Source organism: Alternaria burnsii (assembly GCF_013036055.1).
Source record: "Alternaria burnsii strain CBS107.38 chromosome Unknown 732, whole genome shotgun sequence".
Lineage (NCBI taxonomy): Eukaryota > Fungi > Ascomycota > Dothideomycetes > Pleosporales > Pleosporaceae > Alternaria > Alternaria burnsii.
The window spans coordinates 1,360,457-1,383,870 of record NW_024066113.1 but is presented as its reverse complement, the minus strand read 5'-3'; the positions used below and the strand labels follow the sequence as shown (position 1 = coordinate 1,383,870).

The 23,414-nt window shown below is 51.7% G+C and overlaps 8 protein-coding genes across 8 annotated transcripts; 4 read left to right on the top strand and 4 right to left on the bottom strand.

Annotated features, from left to right (window-relative positions):
- Positions 1–77: 77 nt before the first annotated feature.
- On the top strand, positions 78–6,932 carry GT037_005948 (methyl methanesulfonate-sensitivity protein 22; the record flags this gene model as incomplete). Its single annotated transcript, XM_038930995.1, has 1 exon — positions 78–6,932. The coding sequence occupies one exon, from the start codon at positions 78–80 to the stop codon at positions 6,930–6,932; it is 6,855 nt and encodes a 2,284-aa protein (XP_038786684.1).
- A 708-nt stretch (positions 6,933–7,640) lies between these two features.
- Positions 7,641–11,088, bottom strand: GT037_005947 (acetyl-synthetase-like protein; the record flags this gene model as incomplete). The annotated part of the gene is made up of 7 exons (XM_038930994.1): positions 7,641–8,952; positions 9,003–9,522; positions 9,576–9,704; positions 9,890–10,014; positions 10,243–10,547; positions 10,596–10,930; positions 10,980–11,088. The coding sequence occupies 7 exons, from the start codon at positions 11,086–11,088 to the stop codon at positions 7,641–7,643; spliced, it is 2,835 nt and encodes a 944-aa protein (XP_038786683.1).
- Positions 11,089–11,814: 726 nt separating this feature from the next.
- Positions 11,815–12,042, bottom strand: GT037_005946 (uncharacterized protein; the record flags this gene model as incomplete). Its single annotated transcript, XM_038930993.1, has 1 exon — positions 11,815–12,042. The coding sequence occupies one exon, from the start codon at positions 12,040–12,042 to the stop codon at positions 11,815–11,817; it is 228 nt and encodes a 75-aa protein (XP_038786682.1).
- Positions 12,043–12,738: 696 nt separating this feature from the next.
- On the bottom strand, positions 12,739–14,763 carry GT037_005945 (ankyrin repeat and btb poz domain-containing protein 1; the record flags this gene model as incomplete). Its single annotated transcript, XM_038930992.1, has 2 exons — positions 12,739–14,469; positions 14,539–14,763. 2 exons carry the CDS (start codon positions 14,761–14,763, stop codon positions 12,739–12,741), a joined length of 1,956 nt encoding a protein of 651 aa, XP_038786681.1.
- Positions 14,764–15,106: 343 nt separating this feature from the next.
- Positions 15,107–17,490, top strand: GT037_005944 (kinase-like protein; the record flags this gene model as incomplete). The annotated part of the gene is made up of 4 exons (XM_038930991.1): positions 15,107–15,146; positions 15,198–15,250; positions 15,302–15,707; positions 15,758–17,490. The coding sequence occupies 4 exons, from the start codon at positions 15,107–15,109 to the stop codon at positions 17,488–17,490; spliced, it is 2,232 nt and encodes a 743-aa protein (XP_038786680.1).
- A 466-nt stretch (positions 17,491–17,956) lies between these two features.
- On the bottom strand, positions 17,957–20,098 carry GT037_005943 (ferric-chelate reductase; the record flags this gene model as incomplete). Its single annotated transcript, XM_038930990.1, has 1 exon — positions 17,957–20,098. The coding sequence occupies one exon, from the start codon at positions 20,096–20,098 to the stop codon at positions 17,957–17,959; it is 2,142 nt and encodes a 713-aa protein (XP_038786679.1).
- A 1,000-nt stretch (positions 20,099–21,098) lies between these two features.
- GT037_005942 (ctr copper transporter-like protein) lies at positions 21,099–21,737 on the top strand (the record flags this gene model as incomplete). The annotated part of the gene is made up of 2 exons (XM_038930989.1): positions 21,099–21,574; positions 21,629–21,737. The coding sequence occupies 2 exons, from the start codon at positions 21,099–21,101 to the stop codon at positions 21,735–21,737; spliced, it is 585 nt and encodes a 194-aa protein (XP_038786678.1).
- A 721-nt stretch (positions 21,738–22,458) lies between these two features.
- GT037_005941 (uncharacterized protein) lies at positions 22,459–23,173 on the top strand (the record flags this gene model as incomplete). Its single annotated transcript, XM_038930988.1, has 2 exons — positions 22,459–22,863; positions 22,919–23,173. The coding sequence occupies 2 exons, from the start codon at positions 22,459–22,461 to the stop codon at positions 23,171–23,173; spliced, it is 660 nt and encodes a 219-aa protein (XP_038786677.1).
- Between the last annotated feature and the right edge of the window lie 241 nt (positions 23,174–23,414).

The following is a 23,414-nucleotide window of genomic DNA, read 5'->3' as shown; positions in this document are numbered from 1 at the left end:
AAAGCACTCCCGCGGGCAAAAAGTTCAGCCCTCTTCCGCCCCCGGCACACGCTAGGCGGAGCACGGGACGACGCGCCATGCCTTCAACAATCACCCAAAACCTCACTCCGTCAGCCTCGACCTCCGGTACGACATGCAGGCGCGTCCAAATGTCCAAATGGCGACAGAAAGGTTTTGTACAGGACTCGGATGAGGAAGAAGACGAGTCTCAGCTTGAGAGTCAGGGTTCCAGGCAGAATGGTGGCCTGAGTGGACGCGTCGAGCGCGTCGAAGAAGGCGTCGACGCGATCGGACGGCATAAAAAAGCCACGGAAGAGGAACAGGCGACTGTATACGAAGACAGAGAGAGGAATTGTGCTGCTCAAGGTAGTGAAGGAGTAGATAAGGAAGAGACGGTTATTACCACGCCCACCAAACGCAGCCCGCCCAGACGTCCTACGCCATCTCCCTTCACGCCCAGGTCTACGCACAGCTTCAGACGCGAGCTCACCGAGAGCCCCGATCCGCTACTCGGCTCGCAAACGCCAAAGATTCGACGGAATGTACCACCTCAACCATCCCTACGCCCAGCATCGCCAATACTTCAGCCAAGCTCTGCCGTATCCATACCTCAGCTGGACGACAATCATGCCGTTCCTGTTTCCGACAATCCAACCGTTCCCATACAGTCGACCATGGTGGGTGATGCACGAAGTCCCAAACACGTTCCAACCCTATTTCATGAGTTCGGCATTACTCCCTTGTCCGACAATTCCGATGATGATACCTCAGATCTCTCAGATCCACCAACGGATATGGAGTCGCCCCCGCTGGCATTTTCTGAGCCTCATCGTCGCACGGCGGTTCAAATAGTCATACCAGCCTCGACCGCCCTACAGAGGCAGATTGCCGACGACAGGGCAAGACGTGAGTTCCGCCAACGGAAGCCTATTCAGATGCATCCTTATGCGTTGGAGGGTGAGATGTACCGGAGAGAAGTACAGAGCAGAGGACTTAGACCGGTGCGAAGGGAGCGGTCACGATCACCCCAGGGCCATCGTAAGCAGCAGAATGACGAAACCCAGGAGCAAGAGTTTGATCCGAATCAAAGTCCTACAAGCAGTCCCCCAGATGTTGAAATACCAGTCTCTACGCCTGTATTACCACGACCGAGGAATGATCTTCTTCGTCACCCTGCCTCCAATTCTGCTAGACGAGTTTCGTCTACACAGCTCCGTCACCCTCATGCAGCCAAGCGTAGAAAGCTCAACATCTCGTCCACTCAGACTATCGCAGCACCAACAAGTATCTTCGAAGACCGTGACATGCGACGCGATATCTGGTCCATCCCTCCGAACTCACCTCCGTACTCAAGCAGTCCGCCATTGAACGGGAACACGTCAGCTCGTCGTTCGGCTACGCTACGTGCAATGACCCCAGCCCCCAACTTGCCTACGCCTTCCACTTCATCAGTCATGCAAGAAGATCCTCAAATTCTGATGGGATCAGACATCGAGCAGGCCCCACGTAATATGCAGAGGTCCGGTGGACAGCTTCGTCGACCGACCAGGGTAGTGATAACGGACAGCTCATCTTCGGCTGCAGAGTCTGCCAGTGAAGCGGAGAAAAGCGACAACGAGATCAGATACGTGGGCAGAAAGATTAAGGGAGTGTTGCCTGCTTCGTGGTTGCGACAAGATCGTCAAGCACAGGAGCGACGGCAGGCTGAGCAACGCGAACGAGACCGGGTGCGTACGAACACAGCTGCCTCTCCCGAGCCTACTGCGCCTGTGCGTGGGGTTGCTCAAAGGATCATGAGACCAGCCGGCCGACCCCGACAAGATGCAGCTTCTAAAACGCCATCAAGAATTTCCGTTGTCATATCAGACGATTCAGATGACGAGCCAAGACCTCATATCAGCCATCATTTGGAAACGGTGCACGATTCCATGGCTGACGCTTCTGCACTAGCTGCACTGTTTGAGGATCGTTATGCTAACGACAATCTATCGGACATGGAGCACGATCGTCTTCCCCTTCCGACACTTGGTGGAACCGGACCGAAACGGAAAAGACGGACTAAGCTTACAGATGCATTTGGAAAGTCTAAGAAAGCTAGATCGTCGGACGGTCTAGGGAAGAGTGTAGCCTATGAACAACGATTGCTCAACGGGCAGACCGGAAAGAAGAAGCAAGCTAACTCCAGAAGACCACGCAAGACTCCTTTGCCTGCCATGAGTGTCATAGATGCTGATCTCTCGCCATCTCGGCAAGGCGATGCAATACCGCAATTCCTCCGCATTGCCAGGCGGCAAGCGCTCCAAAGACCAGATCTAGCCCGTCAAAAGCCGCGAAACAAACAAATACGACTCCAAAATGCCGAAGATACAGAAGAGGCCAATGTTACTCTCAAACAATGGCAACGAGGCACAATTAGACCAAAGGCAAATGTCCCATCGCAACAACAAAAATCACGACATCCTTTGATCAATGGGATCGATAATCAGCAGCATGCAGAGCAGCTTCCAGTGAATGACGGAGGATCTTTGAAAGAGCTCGACACGCGATCCGAGGCTGCGACCGACGTCTCTCGCTCACGTTCCCGTAAATGCATTCCTACAGATCTTCACATTTTCCAACGCTCTACAACCCAGAATCAGATTAAGATGTCCACAAAAACAGGGAAGAAACGTGCTCAGCCAAACAGAGATCCAGGACGGGTTGTACGTCGGGCGCCTCTTCCTTTCAGAACCGCACAACTAGAAGGCGATGAGAACGACTTTGGCCGAGGTCACCGGAAAATCGCATTCGAAAAGGGCCTGTTACGTGTTGATCAGGAGTTCGGTATTCAGCTTCCTAGCAAAGAGCTTTTCGTAAATCCACAATTAGCTCGATATCTCGCAGATGACGGCATTGAACTGCCACCTCTCCCTTCTGCAAACGAGGTAGGGGAAGGCCAAACAGAAGGTTCGAGACACCAGCACCCTCCACCCAGAAAACGGTTGAAGCGAAAGGTCCAAGCGCAAAGAATTGATGTCGATGCGCGGGAATATCGACAGCCGAGCGAGCCGGCAGTCCAGGAGATACTTAAGACTGCTGATGTTCTTCAAGTACAGGACGCTGAGACTGAACAAGGCTCACCCATACTCCATGGACTGGGTCCTTATGGTACTCGATACCCCGTCACATTCGATGTATATTCGCTAGCGGCTGACACGTATTTTCATTCGTCTACTTTTATCGGGTCTGACGAATTTCGCCGAGCTTTAGTCATCAGCAAGCCCGACGGTCGCAGCTTTGATGATCCGGCTGGTCATTGCACTATTGCCCATGGTGCTCTTTCGATCAGATGCGGCCCATGGAATGACGACACGTTTTCAAAGTTGCAAGACCTTGTAAAAGCGGCGTCTGAGCCTTTGGAAGACCAGGAAGCTGAACGTCATATCCCATCGTCAGTCAATGAGGGTTTGACGCAATTGATTCGGTTGACACGGTCACTCATCAACTGGGTAACTGATCATCTCAGCTTCTTAGACCCGATCGATCGAAATGACTGTGTGTTTAAGTTAATGCGGCTCTACCAATCGCTCTTTGACAGCTTGTCGGTTGCTCAGAGAACTACGGCTTGTCAGAATTCTAGCGGCGTTCATGGCGTCATACATGCTATGGCCTACATCCTCGTCGCGAGCTTTCAGATTCATTGTATTGCTCAACATCCTACTGTTGATCAAGGCAATCGAGTCGAGCTTGTTGGTCTTGTCAAGAACCTGTCTAAGACTATCACCACGCAGCTGGTGCGACATGGTATACCCAATCTAGGCAAGTTTCTGGACCAAAATAAGCGACGCTCCGTACGCGAGAAGGGGATACAAGAGAATGAAATTGTCGTTGAAAGTATAGTCATCTGCACTCATGTATTGGATGAGATGGACATGCCAGCATGTAATTTCTGGGATTTGGTAGGCCAAGACCTGTGCTCTAGACTCGCCAATGCCACATCTTTGCCTACTTTCGAAGCTACGTGGGCTTCGATATTCACTTTCCTCCCCTACAACGAGATCGATGCATCGGGCATTCCGCTTAAAAGCCGGAGAGAGACCTTCCAGAAGGATAATTGGAAGTGTATCCGGGATCTCCTACGTCGGTTATTTGAACTATATCCGAGTACCTATAGGAAGCACAGCGCGTCACTCAACGACTATGTTCGTGCTAACCTCGCACGATGCCACCGGTTGATCACTCACTGGCATTGGAGTCGTCCGGAGCTGATGCTTAATGCCGTGTTGGACTTCTTCGGTAAGAATGGCCTCAAGAACCTGCGACGGGAATCAGGGGACCGATCGGTACCTTTTCTCAACAATCTTGCAACATCACCGTCGTTCGTCATCGAGCAAAACGAGAATTCCTTCCACATCGCACTGACATGTCTTGCTCTGGGCCTCCGGGGTATGACAAACGCTTACCCAGAGAAGAAGATTCGCAGCTTTGTCTTTCGGTCTCTACCTAACCACGGGCGTGCTTATCCAAAAGATCAGCCTCTAGACGAAGAGAATTTGGTAGCACTCCGCAATCATCATGACCTACTTTCCACGCTCTACTTTGCTGCGCCGCCAACCTGTCGTCCGAAATTGGATCACATTCGCGATCTTGTCAGTCACGAAAGCTCTCACCGCGAGGCCTGTAGAGTCAGCGTTCGAGCCTGGGCCAACCTCGCCACATTTCAACTATCGACCGAGGAGCCGTACACCTCTGCACGACCGTTCGCATTATGGTACAAAGACATCATGCATCAAACACTAAGACAGTACAAGCTGGCCAAAACCGAGGCAGATGACTACTTGAAGTCTGGCGTTCTAGATGGTACTACTGATATCTCCGCAGTGATGGTCCGTCAAACAATGGAGAGAAACCAGGAGCAGGTCATTGCGACACTACGAGACTGCATTGCCGGGATGAATAGAGCAATCCTTCATGCAAGAGACCACTTATCCATGAGAGCCCTCCTCATTGATTCCGACATTATGTGCCTGCTTGAGCTCCCTCATCTAGAAGATCGGCGCCTTGTCAGCATCATTCGCGACACTATGAAAGTTCTCCAGAGCTTTGCAAAGTTACAAAAAGCCCATGTGAAGAGGGACGTGAGTCAACAAACGAGTGACGAAAGCCAGGATTACGGCGACTTCCCCGACATGGATGACTTGGAAGGCATCGACTCTGACGTCCCCGCAAAGGTCATCCAGGAATCAGGCCTCGACTTCATTCAGAAGCCCCTCTGGCACCTGCTGTCCAACGCTTTTGGCGCGGAAAACTCCCCTGACGACAACCTCCTCATGGACTGCGTTGACACATGGGTTCTGATCGCAGAAGGTCAGGTAGCGTCAGGTGATAGGTCATGGACGTACTACTTGGATTCGTTCAGTCAGGTATCATGGAGACAGCTACGGCACACCGAGCAGACGCGTAAATTCGGCCCATACTTCATGGCCGCTCTTATCGACTGCGACTCGATCGCTTACGAAGAGCATCACCACGATTTCCTCCAAGCCCTAATGGTATGCTTGGTTGAGCGAGAGTCTTTGCTCAGGTTCCAGCATCGACTGTTTTATGCCATCGCGCGAACAGATGATCATCACCCACTTATGCAGAACCTACCCTTCTTCCGCAATACAGATACCAATGAGTGGGATATCACCGCTGATACTCTACGTACGCGACGCCTTGCGCTTATCTCTAGTATTCTGTCGAATATGCGCGACGACGTTCGATCGGTTGCTCAAGCTGAGCCGGCGCGCCTTGCTAACATAAAGAGATCGTACGCGTCTATGCTGAAGGACTTTATGACAACGATGAAGTACAACTATCAGCAGCTTCGTCAGGGTACGATGGTGACCGGCGCTTACGTCGAGTTCGTGCAGAAGATCGTTCAGTTCCTCAAGCAGTATACAAACGATATCTGTCCCGTCCTACCCTTCTTCACGGACTCCGTCGCTTTCCCACTACCAGCTGGGGATCCCACTTATGTCGTGGCACGCCTTTGTGGGTATGCGCCTAAACTGTCAGACACAGGAATTGCGAAACAACTATCAGTCTTCATACAGACGGTCGTGCAACAGGCTGCTGCCGATAACCAGCAGATTTACCTTGTCAGCCAGCTCACGACTGCTCTGTGTACTGACGAGGCACCAACTCCTGACAGGGTTGCACTGCGATCAGTACTGCTGCAGGGCATCCTTCCGGCGTACCTAGAAGAAGCGTTCTCATCAAGCACAACCTTTGCCATCGTTAGGCCAATATTGCAAGCGCTGCCCTCGTTTCTAGATACGATGATTTTCGATCTCCGTATCACTCAGCCTGACAGTCTCATATCCGCACTGGATTGTATCGTATCGGTTTCGCATGCCTTCATCCGCGGAACAGAACAACTCAAGGACAGTCAGCACTGGCTCCAGCAATCCCATGTCATCGCTGCACTTGCGCATATGATGAATGCTATGAAATCGATTCTTCCACCGTTGGAGTATATATGCAGTCGCACTATGCCCTCTGCATGTCCCAGCCAACCACCGCTCATTACATATATCGACCAACTCAGCATCTTCGTCATCAAACTCCTCCAAGGCACAACGCCGGAGACGATTCCCTCGTACATTGGCGATGCGCATGCGCCAATCCAGCAGAAGCAACACGCAGAACTACTTGCGTTCTGCCGACGAGGCTTGGAGGACGGTGTAAGAACAAACTGGAGCGAGAGCAACGGATCTATTTGGTTTGGCCAAGGTCACGCTCGGAAAGAAGTAGTCTTCGACGTTGGAAGCGTAGAAGAGGAACGGGCAACACTGATTGGTGGGATTCAAAGTTTCCAATCTACGCTGAGGAATTTATATGGTGATGAAGAACAGCCATATGAGGATTGCGAGGGAGAGGGGACCTCTACGTACGATTTCATAGTTTAGTGGTACGAGTTCAGTGGCATGGAATGGCATAAACTGGTCTTTTTGAGTTACATGAATAATCGTATCAACAAACAAGCGATCACAGTATTTTGTTGTTGACTGTACTACGTATTCTAGTTCAACGCGCACGGATTGCATCATCAGAACTGATAAATATTGCAACTACAACCTACTACTACTGCTTACCTACGTTCAAACGATTCGATCAAATAGCTAAACCAATAAGAGTACGAGACTTCAAAGGGAGCTCAACTAGTAGTAGATTTCGTCTGAGTCGCCCTGCCAGTGCAGCAGTCTATATATCAGATTACAGATGCGATATACTCCAATCTCATATCGACTGTTGCTACGATGTTGCTTGTATCTGTTGAAGAAGATAGGCAGTTTCACGCAATGTTGCTCAACCGTGCTGCATGTGGAAAGTCCGTTCATCGTTAAGAACACAGGCGATATATCAGCCTAGGGAGGGATGTAGTCAAGGATAATTAATGTGAGATACTAGTGTAATGAATTCATCGAGAGTCCTCTAGTGATATGAAACGTTGTCCTGCGATGTGTGGTTGTTCTTGAGAAGATATAAATTCATCCCAGGTCTGCCATTCATGGTCACCAAGTGCATCGTTAGGATTCGGTCGGGACGTAGATGTACTATCTATTCGAAACAAGAACGCTAGCTAAAAACTCCAAGCACGCATGAAAACGGAAAGCTCATAGTTTGGCACCGCCCTCTACATCCACGCTTCCTTTAAGCAAATCCCAGTCCGCCATGGTAAAAACAACATAGCCGTCGTCGCTACTAGTCTTGCCCTTGCCAGATCCAAGAGCAGCAGGGTGCCAGTACATGGTGTCGTACTCTACCTCTTCTTTCCCTTGCTCCTTGGCTTCCTTGTCCGCCCTTTCCATAAGCTTCCTCAAATCGATGCCATCGTTCCTCAATGGAACCTTGTTCTGCTTGTTGTTATGCATTGTCGTTTGTTGTTTCTGGACCCTCAAAAACACAGGTACTGCGTACTTTGGCAGCTTCGTCTTCGCATGCGCAAGCAGCGCGTTGAAATTGAAGGAGTCTAGATGAGCAGGATCGATGTAAATGGCTGCACAGCCTGCTCGACCATCAAAGCCAGGCACTTCGACACCATAAACGTTTGCCTCTTGAATTCCTGGGAAGGAGCCAAGTGCTTCGCTGACTTCTGCTGTACTGACGTTCTCAGATTTCCAGCGAAAGGTGTCACCGAGGCGGTCCATGAAGAACCAACGGCCATCAGCGTCGCGGCGGAGTGCGTCGCCAGTGCGGTAATAGAGGTCGCCTTTCTTGAAGACATTGCGCTCGAAGCGTTTCTCTGTGGCATCGGGGTTGTTCCAGTAGCCGACAAAAGCTTGCTCGCTTGGCATCTGGACGAGAATCTCACTTCCCTCCTCGTAGGCCTTTCGTTTGCAGAAGCCGGTCTTGGGATCACGGAGGAGATCTCCTGTCACGATATCGACTTCAACGGGGACGTAGGTATTGTGGGTTCGCCAGCGATCGATGATACCCTGGTGGCCGACTGATGTGGCGGTAAAGGGTCCACGAGAACCGTTGAACAGCGCCATGACGCCTTCTGTGCTGTTGAAGAATTCACCAACGACCTCGATGCCGAAGCGGTCAACAAACCGCTGCCATACGTCAGGGCGAAGGCCATTTCCGAACATGGCTCTGACATTGTGCTTCCGATCCAGATCGGTTGGAGGGGCGTTGAGAAGGTAGCGAGCGGTCTCTCCTACATAGACGATGGCGGTAGATCTCGAATCACGTACGTCGGTCCAGAACCTGGATGTCGAGAACTTGGTTCCGATACAGCATGTGAGACCGGTAACCATGCAGACGAGTGCTGTAGTGCCTCCGGTGCCGTGATATAGAGGCATGCAGACATACCATCTGTCGCCGTTGGGCCCGGACTTGAGCCCCATTGCACCTACACGTTGAGTCAAACCGACTGCTCTCTGGGTTTCGAAAGGACAAGCTTTTGGGTGTCCAGTTGTGCCACTGTCATAATCAGCACAGCTCCAGCAACAACTGCCATGATGCTCACTGACCTTGTATAGAACAGGAAGAGGGGGAACTTCCCCTTCATGCCCACCCGAAGCTCATCCTCGGGCCTCGCGGGTTCCAGCCTGGATATCTCTCCCTTCAGAGCCGTGTCGAGGACCAGGACAGTCATGCCCAGTTCGTTTTCCAGCCTCTCTCTCACAGCTTCGATACGATCTCTGCACTCTTGATCCTCGTCCACAAGCAGCACCTTGGCGCCACTCACTTTCAAACAGTGCACCAGCGCATCGCCTGCGAGGTTGTAGTTGATCCACGCTGGCGCGCTTCCTACGCTCCAGCTACCGAGATGTGCGAACACGAATTCGGGGCGGTTCATCATGTACATGGCGAAGAGCTGACCGGGGACAAGGCCATTTTGGCGGAGGTATTGGCCATATCGGCAGGCATTGGCGTAGGTTTCGGCCCATGTGTAGCAGCCGGTGCGAGACCAGATGCATTCTTCGGTCGAGGGCAGGCGGCGGACTTGGGCTTCGAATTGGTACCACAGAGACTGGCCCTTGCCTTGTGCTGGTGTCTTGTTAGAATCCAGCAGACGGACAGTCTACAGAGCTCGGGCTTACCATTTCTCTCGAGGTCGCGCGCGGCCGCCTTCAGGACGCGTTGGCTCTTGAGGTCTTTGGTGATGTGGTATTTGGCGTCGATGTAGGCGGCAGCTGCGGTAACGCCTGCAATTGCGCCTGCTACGGGTGCTTCAAAGCCGGGTCAGTTTAGATGCACGACGTGAGTTGGGTAGAGACATGGTTGGGGGTTAACGTGACAAGCGCGCCGCGGCTGTGGCTGCACGAAATGGGAACACGCACCGAGAGCCATGATGAGATGTGCTTTCTATGTCTCGTGGCTGGAGAATGTACGAGAGCAAAACACAGAAACACACCGAAAGGATAAGTCGCGACAAAAGTAAGCCGAAGTACGCCCAATGCTCCTAGATAATCTGCGACATGTTCGTCCACAACGTGATCAATTGCCGACGTGCCCTCGGCCTTTAAACCGCCGTTCCACCTGGGCACGCCAATGCACACGGCCCCATGGAGTAACCCCACGGCTAAGAGCCCCACACCCTCCTCTCATCATCCTGTTTACAGTCTTGGAACAGCATTTTCGTGTCATAAAATCATATATATTATTCCTTGTCGACATTGCTTACCTTCACACTAGAGCTTCGCCTCGGAACCCCTAGCCAACTCAGCATCCGACTCTACACTACCGCAGCTCTCGTGTCAAACTCACATGTGCTTGTGGAAGAAGTCCAACACCATCTTATACCCACGCTCATACTCTTTCTTAACCTTCTCCTGCTCAAGGTCACTGCGTGCCGCCATCCAGCCGTGAATCTGGTCTGGGAACCATTCTACAACGTGAGGAACCTTGATACCCTCCTCCCACTTCTTAACATCGTCTTTAGGCTCATCGCCCGAAGGAAGCATGATGTAGGGGATCTTGATGCCGGGAGCGTCGTCGCCAGCAACCATGGCGGGGTGGCACGCAGCGGCGACCTTGAACTTTGTGCCTTCCATGGACGACAAATTGACAATCTGTGCGGTGTTAGCACATGCATCAAGGTTGAATCACTTTGTTCATACCTTTCCGCCCCAGCAGAAGCCAATGATAGCCCACTTCTCAATGCCGTTCTTCTGGCTGAGCTCGTCGACAATCTTCGGAATGCGCGGCAGTGTCTTCGGAGGCGCAGCTTGCGACTTGAAGAACTCCCCCATCTTTTGCTCCTTCTCCTTGGTATCTGGCGGCATCCAGGAGATGTCGGCTGGGTTGCCCTCGAAGAAATCAGGCATGAAAACTTGGTACTTCTGGCTGTCGGTGTAAGCCAGGATATCAGCGCCTTGCAGTGTTTGATTAAAGAATCCGAAAATGTCGTAGACGACTAGAATTCCTTGTTTTGCGTCCTTGGGACCGGTCTGGTCTGTACAAGTTAGTTGGGACGTGACGTGATGTCTTGGTGTTGGACGTACAGGTCTTCAATCCGTCTACCTCAATATAATCACCCTTTGGCTGGTAGCCTTTACTGACCACCGCAGGTGTGTTGCAGCATGCCTGCGACTGTGTAGATTCGGTCGACATATTGGCAATGTGTTGTTTTGGAAGTACTTTGCGCGTTGGTATTGCTTGATAGCTTGTGAATAGTCGCGGCCTTGCGATTGAAGCTCTTCCCAAGTGTTGAGGTAAGAGCCGAGTCGTTGGAGTTTGAAGAGTTGAGGTCGCTCGGGCAATGACGCGCATTATGAGTTGCTACGGTATTTGTCAAGCTGTCAACGACTATTTGGCGGGGAGCTGCGCACCGAACCCCACCATGATGTCACCAATAGCTATGATGAAGTAGGTTCAACTAAGACAGCATCGCCTACTGCAAATCAGTCTGGCTACCAGCGCCATAGATGGATTGAATGCTTTTGGTACAGAAAGCTTGATTTTCATTCTGCTAACCAGGCTTGACAAAATACCTGCCTTATACTCCCTACGCCAGCGTACCCCCTAGTATGGCTCCAGACTTCCAGGCCCATTTCAGCTCATCTAGGATGCTTTTCCTGCTCCGTAACGGTACATTAAATAACATGCTAGACAAATTAGGGGGGCCTTTGGAACCTCATGTAGTGACTAGTGATTGCGGTTTCCCTTGAGTATAGTTGGAAGATGATGTACGCTTCATGGCAGGCAGGGACCATGGCATCCATCCAAAGAGAAGAATTGTAGCATCCACTGACTGTTACTGACGCGTATTCCTCGTCCTCACAGGTATCGAGACTGATTTCCCAACTGGTTGACCTGTGCCATGGACTGTGGAAGTGATCAGAAAAAAGTAAGTGCACTGCTCGCATTTCGCGGCGCCCAAGCCCGTCGCCGTTGTTCGCACGCATGGGCCTGTATCAGTTGAGCAGCCCAAAGCTTCTCTCTACATCCGGCATCCCGAGCGTGAGGCATTAATTCGACGTTCACAATGATGTTACCACCATCGGTTCTCCTTGGCCAGGCACACCGGTAGAACAGCATCGTCTCTGACCAAGGCGTCGCGGCCATTGCACTCTGAGCGCTTTTGACTTCGTTCAAATGCTCGTTCAGGCAAGCATGAACTTCGGTAACAAATTGCCTCAACGTAATAGACCTTCCATCTTCGTTCGAAACGATGAGAGAGGGTAAGGGCCGATAACCGTCGGGCTCTGGGTCAGAATTGTACGAGAGGTCGAACTTTTCGAGACATTCGCTGCTGCTCACCTCAATGAGGCTCAGACCAGGCTCACTGATGTCATCATTCGCAGAGAGGTGGTCATATAGCGGGCTGTCTTCTCTTCGTTTTCAGGCCCCACCACAATTTCGATGTTGTGCAAGTCGGCCAACAAATTCCACCGTAGTCGGCATAAGAGGTCATTACGGATATAGTCGTGTACCAATTCAGATGTCATAATGATGCGAGTCGATGTGAAAACGGCCAAGAAATCTAATAGGAGGTATTCTCCCAATGTGGGGGACAGGTGGATGGAGAAGGTTTCATAGAAACGGGGCGTATTTCTAGAGAGCAAATGATTTTCAACATTCGCTAAACATCTACCTGAGGTCTGGATACGTGCTGGAGATACAACTGTGTCGATAAGTGCGGTTAGGCAGGGGTGTTGCGCCTCTGTATTTTGCGGCACGACGGCAAGACCGTGTGCCTAAAGGGCTACGGTCCATGCAAGTGAATTTGCATTTAGCATGAAGCTTGGTTGGATTCTCTGTCTAAGCATCCAAGTTTAGCTTCTCAAGCAACGTATCTATCTTCCCTAGTAGGATTTGATAATTCATCGCATCTTGAGCAAATTCATCACCGACTTCCTCGCCATCCAGATTTCTAATGACACCAGCAGCAATTTGCTGCTCGACCGACGCCATGTTCTCATCTTGCTGCACCTTATTAGGTATACCGTCCTCTAGCGCAAAATCGCCCATGGCATCAACAAGATCTCCATCGGTACTGGCTTGCATAGCTGCGTTCTCATCCATCATCTCATCCAGCCCGCTGTCCTCAAAGCGAAGCCTGAATCGTTCCGACAGGTAGTATCGGATGTCGTCGACGAGTTCGACAGTATCAGTCTCTTGACGTGCTTTGACGCGATTTGCAGATTCCTGGACTAGCTCTGCAAACTCAGGTTGGTCTATGTAGTGTTCCAGCCGGTAGGCGATGTATCGCGCAGCAAACTCTTCAAGCCGCTGTACTCTTGTGTCCCACCCGGCTCGGATGACTTCATAGATATCCACTGCTTCATCTGCATCTGTAGCACCCCGTGGGTTATCTGACTCGACTGCTGAGGTTGCGCCATTACCCAGTGCGGAAATGATAATGGCGGCGCGTTGCTTCAGCTTCTCGATGAAGAGCTGATCTGCCGCAAAGAGCACATCGATTGCAATATCCAAACCAAAGTCAGCACGTTCGGTGTACATGAATGTAAGGATAGTCTCCAAAACTGCTGGCGAGCAGTCGATGGTCACAATCTGCAGATGCGGTGTGTCTTGTGCTTCCTTGAACTGTGAGCTGAACATGGTCAGGAAGTACTCAGAACGCAATAGCATAGCTCGGTGTGCCGGGAATATGGTTGATTTACGAGGCGCTTGTTGACGCGAAGGCGACCTCGAACGTGCGCGACCAGGTCCGACTGGTATTCCCAACAGAGGCCCTGGAGTGTTTCGCACGGGTGGCGTAGATGACTCTGATGGCCCTGGTGACCGATCGGTGCCCTCAGAATCTTGATCCTCGTCATCATCATCGGCACGCAGTAGTATGTCGGCGAAGATGGAGTTCTCCCTGTCCCATTGTATGTTGTCCACCTTTGCAGTGTCCACGACCCGCTTGTGCCGGAGGACGTTGTTCTTGAACCAGCCTTCTAGTTGATCTCGACCCCGTTCCAGTTCTTCCGCGCGTCGCTGACGCAACAATCTTCGATCCGAGACTTCTGTAATATCTTCGAACAAACGTTCTATCTCTAGCTGCTTGCCAATCTTCTCGATGCCGCTTAGCACCACTAGCTCCTGCTCATCACTTAATCCATGTAACGCTCTGCGTATTGAGACTTCTTGGAAGTAGAGATACTGCAATGCCACGCCTAGCGACTCTGCGGGTATGGTATTTGGTAGCTTCCACGAGGTTGTGTTCGGTGCCGCTTCCAGCTTCTTCGCAAAGTACGGCGATCGTGCCGCGAGGAGGAATTTATGAAGATGAAATTCTTGACCATAGGCTGTGATTGTGATATCCGTCGTCTTAGGCGAAGTCCTCGTGAGGAGTGAAGTAATGTGCGCCGCCAGCGGTTGGAGGGGATTGGAAGCTTTGGCGTAATCGTAGGACAATAGCAAATTGCGTATACGGTCGTTGAGGGCGTTGTACAGGCATCGTTCCCCTTGAAAAGTGTCTCTTTCACAGAGTGCGCCATTTTCAAGGAGCAACCTTATGACTTCGTAGTGACCGCAGAGACTAGCCTTCAGCGGTCAGCGCATTGCTCTTGTTCAGGCAACAAAGTGTCGAGACAAAGCAGAAGGGTGTCTTACTAGGATAAGAGGTGTATAATCGAATTTATCCCTGGCGTTGATGTTCACACCCGTCGAGATCATCTCCTGGCAAACCTTCAAGTCTCCCCTCCGACATGCCTCACAAAAGACCCTGAAATCATCGCTCAAGTCTAGCGGGTTCTCTTCCTTGAGCTGGCCCGACGAGATGGCCTGGGCTTCTGTCGCGAGGGCCGCCTCGATCTCGTACTTCTTCTTGACGTCCATGGCTGTGGCAAAAAAGTGGATTCATTCGCTGGCCCCGACATATTGCGAGAGTGACTACTGATTGTTATGCGATGACGAGTGGCGGCGTAGATCGGCGTGCTATCGATAAGGCCGGCGACGGGGGTGCGTCCCACCTGGCAACTGCAAAACGTGGGCGTTGCTGGGTTGACGGGCGTTAGCGTAAACAGGCCCAAACACCAAGGAAACCTGGCTTCCATCCCACCCATTCATTGTACATAATCTACACCCGTCACTACCTTCGACCTCTACTAACCCAGCAGCTTGCTACCCTTACCTACATTCCATAGTTGCATGTCTTTTGAGCAATAGCAATACCTTCACCATGCCCGAGGAAGAAAAGTACGATGTGCTCGAGAAGATTGGTACGGCCGGACCTTGGGACACGACGGGAGACGCGTACTGACATTGTATAGGCCATGGGTCCTTTGGTATCATTCGCAAGGTCAAGCGAAAGTCAGATGGCTATGTATGCAACCACGACAGAGCCTGCGCACGCGACTTGCTAACCGCCGCCTAGATCCTCTGCCGCAAGGAAATCAGCTATCTTAAGATGTCGCAGAAGGAACGCGAGCAGCTGCAGGCTGAGCTGTCCATCCTGAAGGAGCTCCGACACCCCAACATTGTCGCCTACTTCGAACGCGACCACATCAAGGCATCGCAAGACCTCCACCTCTACATGGAATACTGCGGAAACGGCGACCTCGGACGCGTCATTCGAGACCTAAAGAACAAGAACCAAGTTTGTGAGGAGGAGTTTGTCTGGAGCATTTTCAGCCAAATCGTCAGCGCCTTGTACCGCTGCCATTATGGCGAAGACCCCCCTGCGGCAGGCCGCAACGTCATGGGCCTGGTTGGCAACGCGAAGCCAGTCCGTGACCCACGCAAGCCTATGATTCTCCACAGAGATCTCAAGCCTGAAAACAGTCAGTGTCTGGTCCTTATCTTGTCGCTTGATTGTCCTAACAGCCCGCAGTCTTCCTCGGAGACGACAACAGTGTCAAGCTGGGCGACTTCGGTCTGTCCAAGATCCTCCAATCGCACGATTTCGCCTCTACCTACGTTGGTACCCCTTTCTACATGTCGCCCGAGATTTGCAAGGCGGAGCAATATGGGCCCCATTCCGACATTTGGGCACTCGGTTGCATCATATACGAGATGTGCACCAAGTCACCTCCCTTCAACGCGAAGACTCACTTTGAACTCATCTCCAAGATCAAGCTAGGTCGATACCCTGACATACCTGCTTGTTATTCAGCAGAGCTCCGAAAAGTCATCGCCAGCTGCCTCAACACAACACCCGATCACAGGCCAGACACTGCCGCCCTTCTCAACCTGCCCATTGTCAAGCTCATGCGCAAAGAGCAGGAGGTCGTCAAGCTGGGACAAGATCTCCGAGAGCAACGTATGCTCACAGCGAAGCGAGAGAAGGAAGCAAGCGAGGCCATTTCACGTATTCGTAAAGAATTGGACGACCAATTACGACGAGAGTGGGAAGTCAAGGCACAATTGGAGATCGAGAGGCAAGTGAAGCTCCAAACAGAGCAGCGGGTACAAAAAGAGCTGGCGCACCTTCAGGCGACGTTTGAGGGCGAGGTCAACAGGCGGGTAGAGCGCGCTTTGAAGATGTACCCCAACCGTCTGAGCACATCACCAAAGCTGGCTCCTCGTTCAAACACACCCACCATGGCGGCAACCGAGCCTTCGGCTTTGTTCTCAGCAGAGGCTGAAGGTACCGTTACAAACACTTCCCAGAACACGCTCAACACAGATTCCGACTTCGCAAGTGGAACAGACCTTTCGTCACTCTCCCTAGATGATCACACCGAGGACGTCACCATTGCATCCAAACCAAAGGCAAAGCGACCGTCTCGGGGCCCCCTTGTTCGCGCCCGCACAATGTTCTCCCAGCCTTCCACCACACAAGTACCCGATTCTCCCATGGATGTTCAGATGGCCGAGCCATCGCCCGCGCCTGCCTCACTCAAGGGACTTTCTCTTTCCCCCCGTCGCAACCAGCAACCTAAACAGAACATCTTCGCTGCGGCCAAGGAAGGTGCCAAAAAGTGGGAAGCCGATGTTCCTCCTTCGCCCACTGAAGCTGAGTGGAATGCCGACTTCGACGATGACGACGACCTTCCCGTGCTGCCATCTCCAACCCGCGCACGAAGCGCCTCTGGCGGTCGTCCTATGAGTGAAGACCCTTTCAAGGTGCTCGCGAACGCTCAAGCACCACTACTGAAGGCGAACGCCCGGCTCGGAAGCACACCAAACCTGTTGGGTCCCAGAACTACGAAGCCTCGCCCCGTTTCTGCCGTACCCATTGTCGCTGCATCTCCTTCTCGACAGAAGGCCAGGTCCACCGACAACCCATCGACGTCGCCGCGAAAGACCGGCGCCACAACAAAGTCCATACCATTTGCTGGTCTCCCGTCAAAGAAGGGCAACGAGGCGTTCCGTGTGCAAGCGATGCGCAACAACGGCGGTGTTCAGGGTCGCACATTGGTCGAGCTTCAACAAGCCCGCGGTATCCCTGTGCACACTATGAGTGAAGACGAGGGTGGCGCGAAGAAAGGATTCGGATATGGTGGCCGAAGGAGTCCTGTCAAGAGGACTGGCGGTATCAGTCCGCCTGCAGTATGGGATCCAGAGACCGAGCCGGAGATGCCATCTCCCTTCATTGTCCGCAGCAAACGCATGGTCCGGTAGGACGGACGATCTGTAACAGCTCCGGAACGATTACGACACTTACAACGACACGACGAGGAGTAGATAATGGGTGTGTTGGTTTACACTTCTCATGGCGTTGGGAAACTGGAGGGCAGATACCATTTCCTTTGTTCATCAAACGGAGTGGTGTTTCGGCGTTGATGATTGTGGATTGAAAGCGAGCCATTGGGTCGCGTCCTATCTACCATCTCTTCCCTTTGTCATCACTGCATCTGGTTTTGTTTTTTATCATCACATCTTCTCGCCAGCATACTAGCATCTTTTGGGCGATATTGTGGACTGGATTGGATAGGCGTTGAGGCGTTGCACCGTCATGAAACGGTTTGCATCTATAGTCTTATTTATTTCTCCGCAACGAATGTTACCACTACCATACTTCATTTACGGATGAGAGAACATTCACGATGTGACAGATTCAACGAACACTTATTGGTCGTTGGGGGTATCACCACCCAAAGCTCTCGGTATGCAGGTATACGCCTTGCGCGCCCGTTCCTTTATGCACTGCCCTCTCATCGCTCAAGCAAACGACATCTTGCTTCACATCCGCCACCAACCCCTGCGGCCCACACACCACCACAGCACTTTCTCCCAGCGCCTGTTCCAATGACCTGCGTATAATATCTCGTGTTCTTGGTCGACCCGAGTATACCGCTATCGCAGGATGTACGACAACTTTTTTACTTGGTTCGAGAGATGATGGAGTAGAAGGTACGAAGGAAGTAGGGCGAGATGATGCATTAGCTTTGGGTTTCGAGCAGGCACATACGGTTTTACCCGCTGGAGAAGACTCCGATTCGTCGATGGCAGCGCGGCAACAGCATGTGCTGTTCGGACCACAGGACGTTTGTTGAATATCGAGGCTTTCAGAATTGAGAGACGCGACTTCTTGATAACCTTCCTTCTCTGATTTTGTCGTGCTACTTTCTGTTGTCATCTGTTGAGGCGATCTGTACTGCACTGCGCCGTGCTCAGATTCCTTCTGCTGCTGTGCTGCGTTCGTGTTGGGTGCTGTCACACCCGAGAGTAAAGAATTGTGCTCTTCGGTAAAGGATTCGTCGCAGGTGATGTACACCGTCATCTCGAGCTTGATGTCGCGAAGTTTTTCTTGTAGCGCTTCGAACTCGGTATATATGGAGGAAAGTTGCTCAGAGAACCAACTGAGTTGACCTCTACTCTTAACTACCCATACGAAGCGAATATATCGTGTGACGGCGCCAGTTGGCGCTTTCAAGAACGAAGTGCTGCCTGGGCTATCACGAGCATTCTCCTTCCAGCCTTGGAGTAGATCGCGTAGGAGCGGAAGGGTGAAGGTTCCACCGGTGCTGCCCGCCAGGAGAACGACGCTGTCAAATTGACGAAGTGGTCTCAGAGTGCCATAGGGGCCTTCTATGACCACGTTTCTGGCTTTCGCAGTCACTCCAACCAGACTGCCAGATCTCTCAGCATGCCGAAAGAAACGTTTTGTCCCGCCTTTTTCAGCCTTGACATAGAACTCCATCCTTCCATCTTCTGGGATCGATGCCACGGTGAACGGGTGACTTTGGAGTGGTACTAGGGAATGGCAAGATAGGTATACATGCTGGCCAGGAGTCCAGCCGATAGGAGGGTTGGTGACAACGATACGTGTGGTGTTGTGTGGAAGGGGTGTGAACTCAGCTTTGCATACCCAGAAGCCATCGATCTGACCCCGCTTCTTCAACGATGGATGGAAGAAGGATGTGTTGATGTATAGTAGTCGGAGCGCGCGGAAGACACGGTCAAACAGGAAAAAGGCAACGGGTGCCCAAACATAGCCGTTCATTTCGATAGGGGTATGAATGTAAACGAACGCAAGGAATACCGCAAAGGAGACGATGTGTTGGATAACGAATATTTCGTAGTTCCAGCCACGAATGGGTGTCATAGAGCTGAAGACGATCCACGCCAGCGTGCACCAGGCGGCAAGGCCTTTCCACACAATCTTGTTGTTCTTGAGTTGGTAGCCAATGTAGTCGTACGGTGCCCAGGCACTGAAGAAGTACCCCATGTGCATAGTAGCTGTGAGAAGCATACATCGAGCGCACCACCGGTGAAGCCAATTGAGACGTTCATAGCTGACACCACTAAGACACCCTATTACATTATTCTTGCCCGCTAGTAGGACGATGATAGGTAGTTGGGCGATCGTAACCACACCGCAACGGAAGCCAATATTTTCCATACTGAACTGGTCCGTCACATCGAAGCCGTACAAACATAGGACGACTAGGACTACTACGTTTGCTGAAACCAAGGACGATCGGCCGACTGTTGGTAATCTGAGTACGCGACCCTTTAGTGGTATGTGGAGAGAGAAGTTAGACGCTTCGCGCGTTAATGCGAAGAGTGTCGCGTTTCCAAGAGCGAACCATGACCTCGGCTTTGCGGGTGTCTGCGATCCGCCTCTTATTGTAAGCATTCTTTGGCGGTACAGCACGTAGTTGTAGATGTTGAAAATTGTTGCGACGCCTACTGCTGCCCCTACTACTGCGTAGTAAAAATCTGGCCATTCTGTAAGCTCGGGCAACATGCCCATAGAGCCCATCGACATGTGGTTGTGGCTCATGATGGGCGCTGCTGCGAGTACACCACCGTCGTTTGGCAGATGATATCAGGCCTGGAACAGAAGCGAAGTTGGGCGTTTGCGAATGACGGACGGGCGAAAGCCTAGCCTTGGTGTTTATCGCATGCTGGCTCGGTCGAAAACAAGTCTAAGACGTAACTAGGGTGATGGTCCCGTCGACTGATAAGTTATGGGTACGAAGATATACTCTAGTACTTTCGGAGATGGATAGAATGTAGCAGTGTCATAGGAACAACGAAGACCGATAGTGATGTAGAGGAAGTGTCACACATGGAGCACCTCCAGATACGCTTCTAGCAATAATCCAATGTTTCCGTAGTGCCGAGTGTAATCAACCGCCTCCCACATGCAGGCTCGATGCACTGCGGGGCCTGGATTGAGGGCCAGTGGGCACCATCCTGGCCGTGGCGTAGGTCAAGCTTCGCGTGCTAACCCAAGACGGCTAATTATGCTCAAAGTCGCTCTTGGAACTCACGGCTCTTTGAACGTCGCCCGTCCGTTCATAGTCACCGGCAGCGCGCCATGGCCCACCCAAGCTGCAGGTGCATCGCTGCAGGCCGTCCGTGGCTTCGAGATTGCTCTCTCTTACTTGTAGGCGGGAAGGCAGTGCCGAGAAATGTGCTCACATGCCGTGACGCTTCACGCATCAGCCCAGACTTGACATTTTCTTGAGTGTCGCAAGATCCTACTCAATCACTTAACTCGTATACACTGCAACACGAAATCAACGCCCCCAGGTTATGCGTTCATGCTGAAGCGTCTTTACTTGCGCAATCGGAACCAGCGAACGTACAACCCCCCCAACGTACCAAGGACTCTTAAGCGATCATCTCCCCAGTACCGAGTTAGCAGTCTGGAACTCAGTACCTAGTCTTCGATATCTAATCACCCCACACAACCCAGACGTACACTTTTCTGAACCTCATCTTCGGAAAGATTCTTATCGAATACGCGCACACACACACACACCCAGTTTGGCACCATGGTCGCTCACGAGGGTCACGAAACGGCTACTAGTTCGATGGATATGGGCGGCATGGATATGGGTACTTCGTCACATGGCAGCATGGCGATGGCTTTCTTCACGGCGACGAACACTCCGCTATACTCCGAAGCGTGGACCCCTACGACTGCTGGTCAATACGCTGGGACATGCATCTTCCTTATCTTCCTATCTATCCTCCTCCGTGCAGTCTTTACAGCGAAAACCTTGCTCGAGGTCAGAGCAGTTAAGAGCGCCTTGAAGCGACGATATGTTGTCGTTGCGGGAGAAAGAGCGGTTATCGAGAAAGCTACGGATGACGCCAACTCGATGACTGGTATTCTTACAACAAATGGTGTTCAGGAAGATGTGCGGGTTGTCTCGGCACCTGTATCTCATATTCAGCCATGGAGGTTCAGTGTCGATCTGCCTAGGGCACTCATAATGACGGTTGCAGCCGGTGTCGGATACCTCCTGTAAGTCATATGCATGCTTGTACATTACCTTGGTCGAAACTGACTCCTCAACAGCATGTTGGCAGTTATGACATATAATGTGGGATACTTTTTGTCTGTTTTGGCAGGTGCTTTTGTCGGCGAACTGGCATTTGGCAGGTTCAACCAAGTTGCGGCCCATTGAGTCTCAGATTCTCAACCACACCTATGTATTCATAAGAAAACCTGTCATGAAAAAACTGCTTGATCACACCAGCGCCTCGATTAATTCATGCTTCACGGAACCTTTCTTATCGCTCCGTGCTCGGCCAAACATCTTGACCCGCGAAGTGCTAACGTTATCGTTGGGTCCACAAAGCTTGTTCCACACAAGATCCGAACATGCGATTCATGAACTTGTTATCCCCATGGTTTTGATCTTCAAAGCCAGTGTAGAACCATAGTCCAGGCCTCAGAGTGCCACGGGAATTCTCATGTGTGGAATAGATCCATGTTCGACGCTAGTCGCTTCGGCCATGGAACCACTGCTTTGGTAATAAACTTGCTCAACCAGCGCGCCACAACATACCATACCCTGATAACTTGCACATTAGCGAGTGACGCCGCCGATGCAGAATATGACTCACTTACTGTTCTTTGCTTAGATCGTCGGCCTATTTGAAACGCAGGTTAAATGCATGTGGCCATCAGTGCTCACGCGCGAGGCACGCGGTTCACTGGACGGAATACACGGCATGGTAAGATGTGTTCCAACCTAAGCTGCAATAAATACGGCAGGAGTTCCCAGCGTTCGCTTGCTGTTCATCGTTGCATTTTTGACTTTCTCGCGCTTCTCTATACAAAGTCAACCGCGTCTTCCTCTCTACCTTGACATCAATACCTACATCTACCTCCGAACCGTAAACATGCTTTCCAACAGCATCCTCGCACTCGCGTTCCTACCTTTTTCCCTCGCTCATTTTCAACTCAAGTTTCCTGCGTCGCGTGGGTTCACCGACGACACTGAGGGCAACTTCCCGTGCGGAGGTTACAACGATGTTCAACAACAACGCACCGACTTCCCCATTGGCGGTGGCCCAATACAACTGCACATGGAGCATCCGCAAACGAATGTTGCTGTGTACATGGCCATTGGCGATAACCCGGGGGATGGGTTTAGCATTGTCGCACAACAGCAGCTCCAAGTCTCAGGGCTTGGAGACTTTTGCTTAGGCTCGGTCGCTGTACCAGCAGGATTGAACGTTTCGGACGGCACCAAGGCCTCAATACAAGTCGTTACCAACAACCACGAGGCGGGTGGTCTATACCAGGTAAGCTTACTATTCATGGACTTCCCCATTACAACAGAATCGCTAATATCCATAGTGCGCGGACGTAACCTTGGTCAACAATGCCCAGATCAACTTCAGTGAAGACTGCAAGAACCAAACAGGCATGAGTGTCACCCAGGAGAACATTTCTGGAAACCCCAACGGAACATCATCAACAGACGAAAGCCCGAGCTCGGCGACCAGTGGAGGTGCAGCATCAGCCACACCGACCACCGGCGCAGCAACACAAGCGAAGGTTGCCTCGTGGGCTTTGGGTGCTGTTGGTATGGCTGGAATGGCAATGCTCTAGATAGTGGCGTGTTGAGGTAGAAAGCTGTATACCAATATTGATTAATCCCTTCTGTGCCTTGCGTCATTGTACCAGTAAGTGAAGCATGCATTTACGTGTCTCGAGAAACAGACAAGCATGCCATGTTGCGTAGATGCGCTGCGAGTGAGAATTGGCGCCCGTCGCGAGCTGACGGTCAGTCTTGAGATGCGAGCTTGATGACGGCGTGTTGGCGTTCATGCGTGTGGAATGACACTCTAAC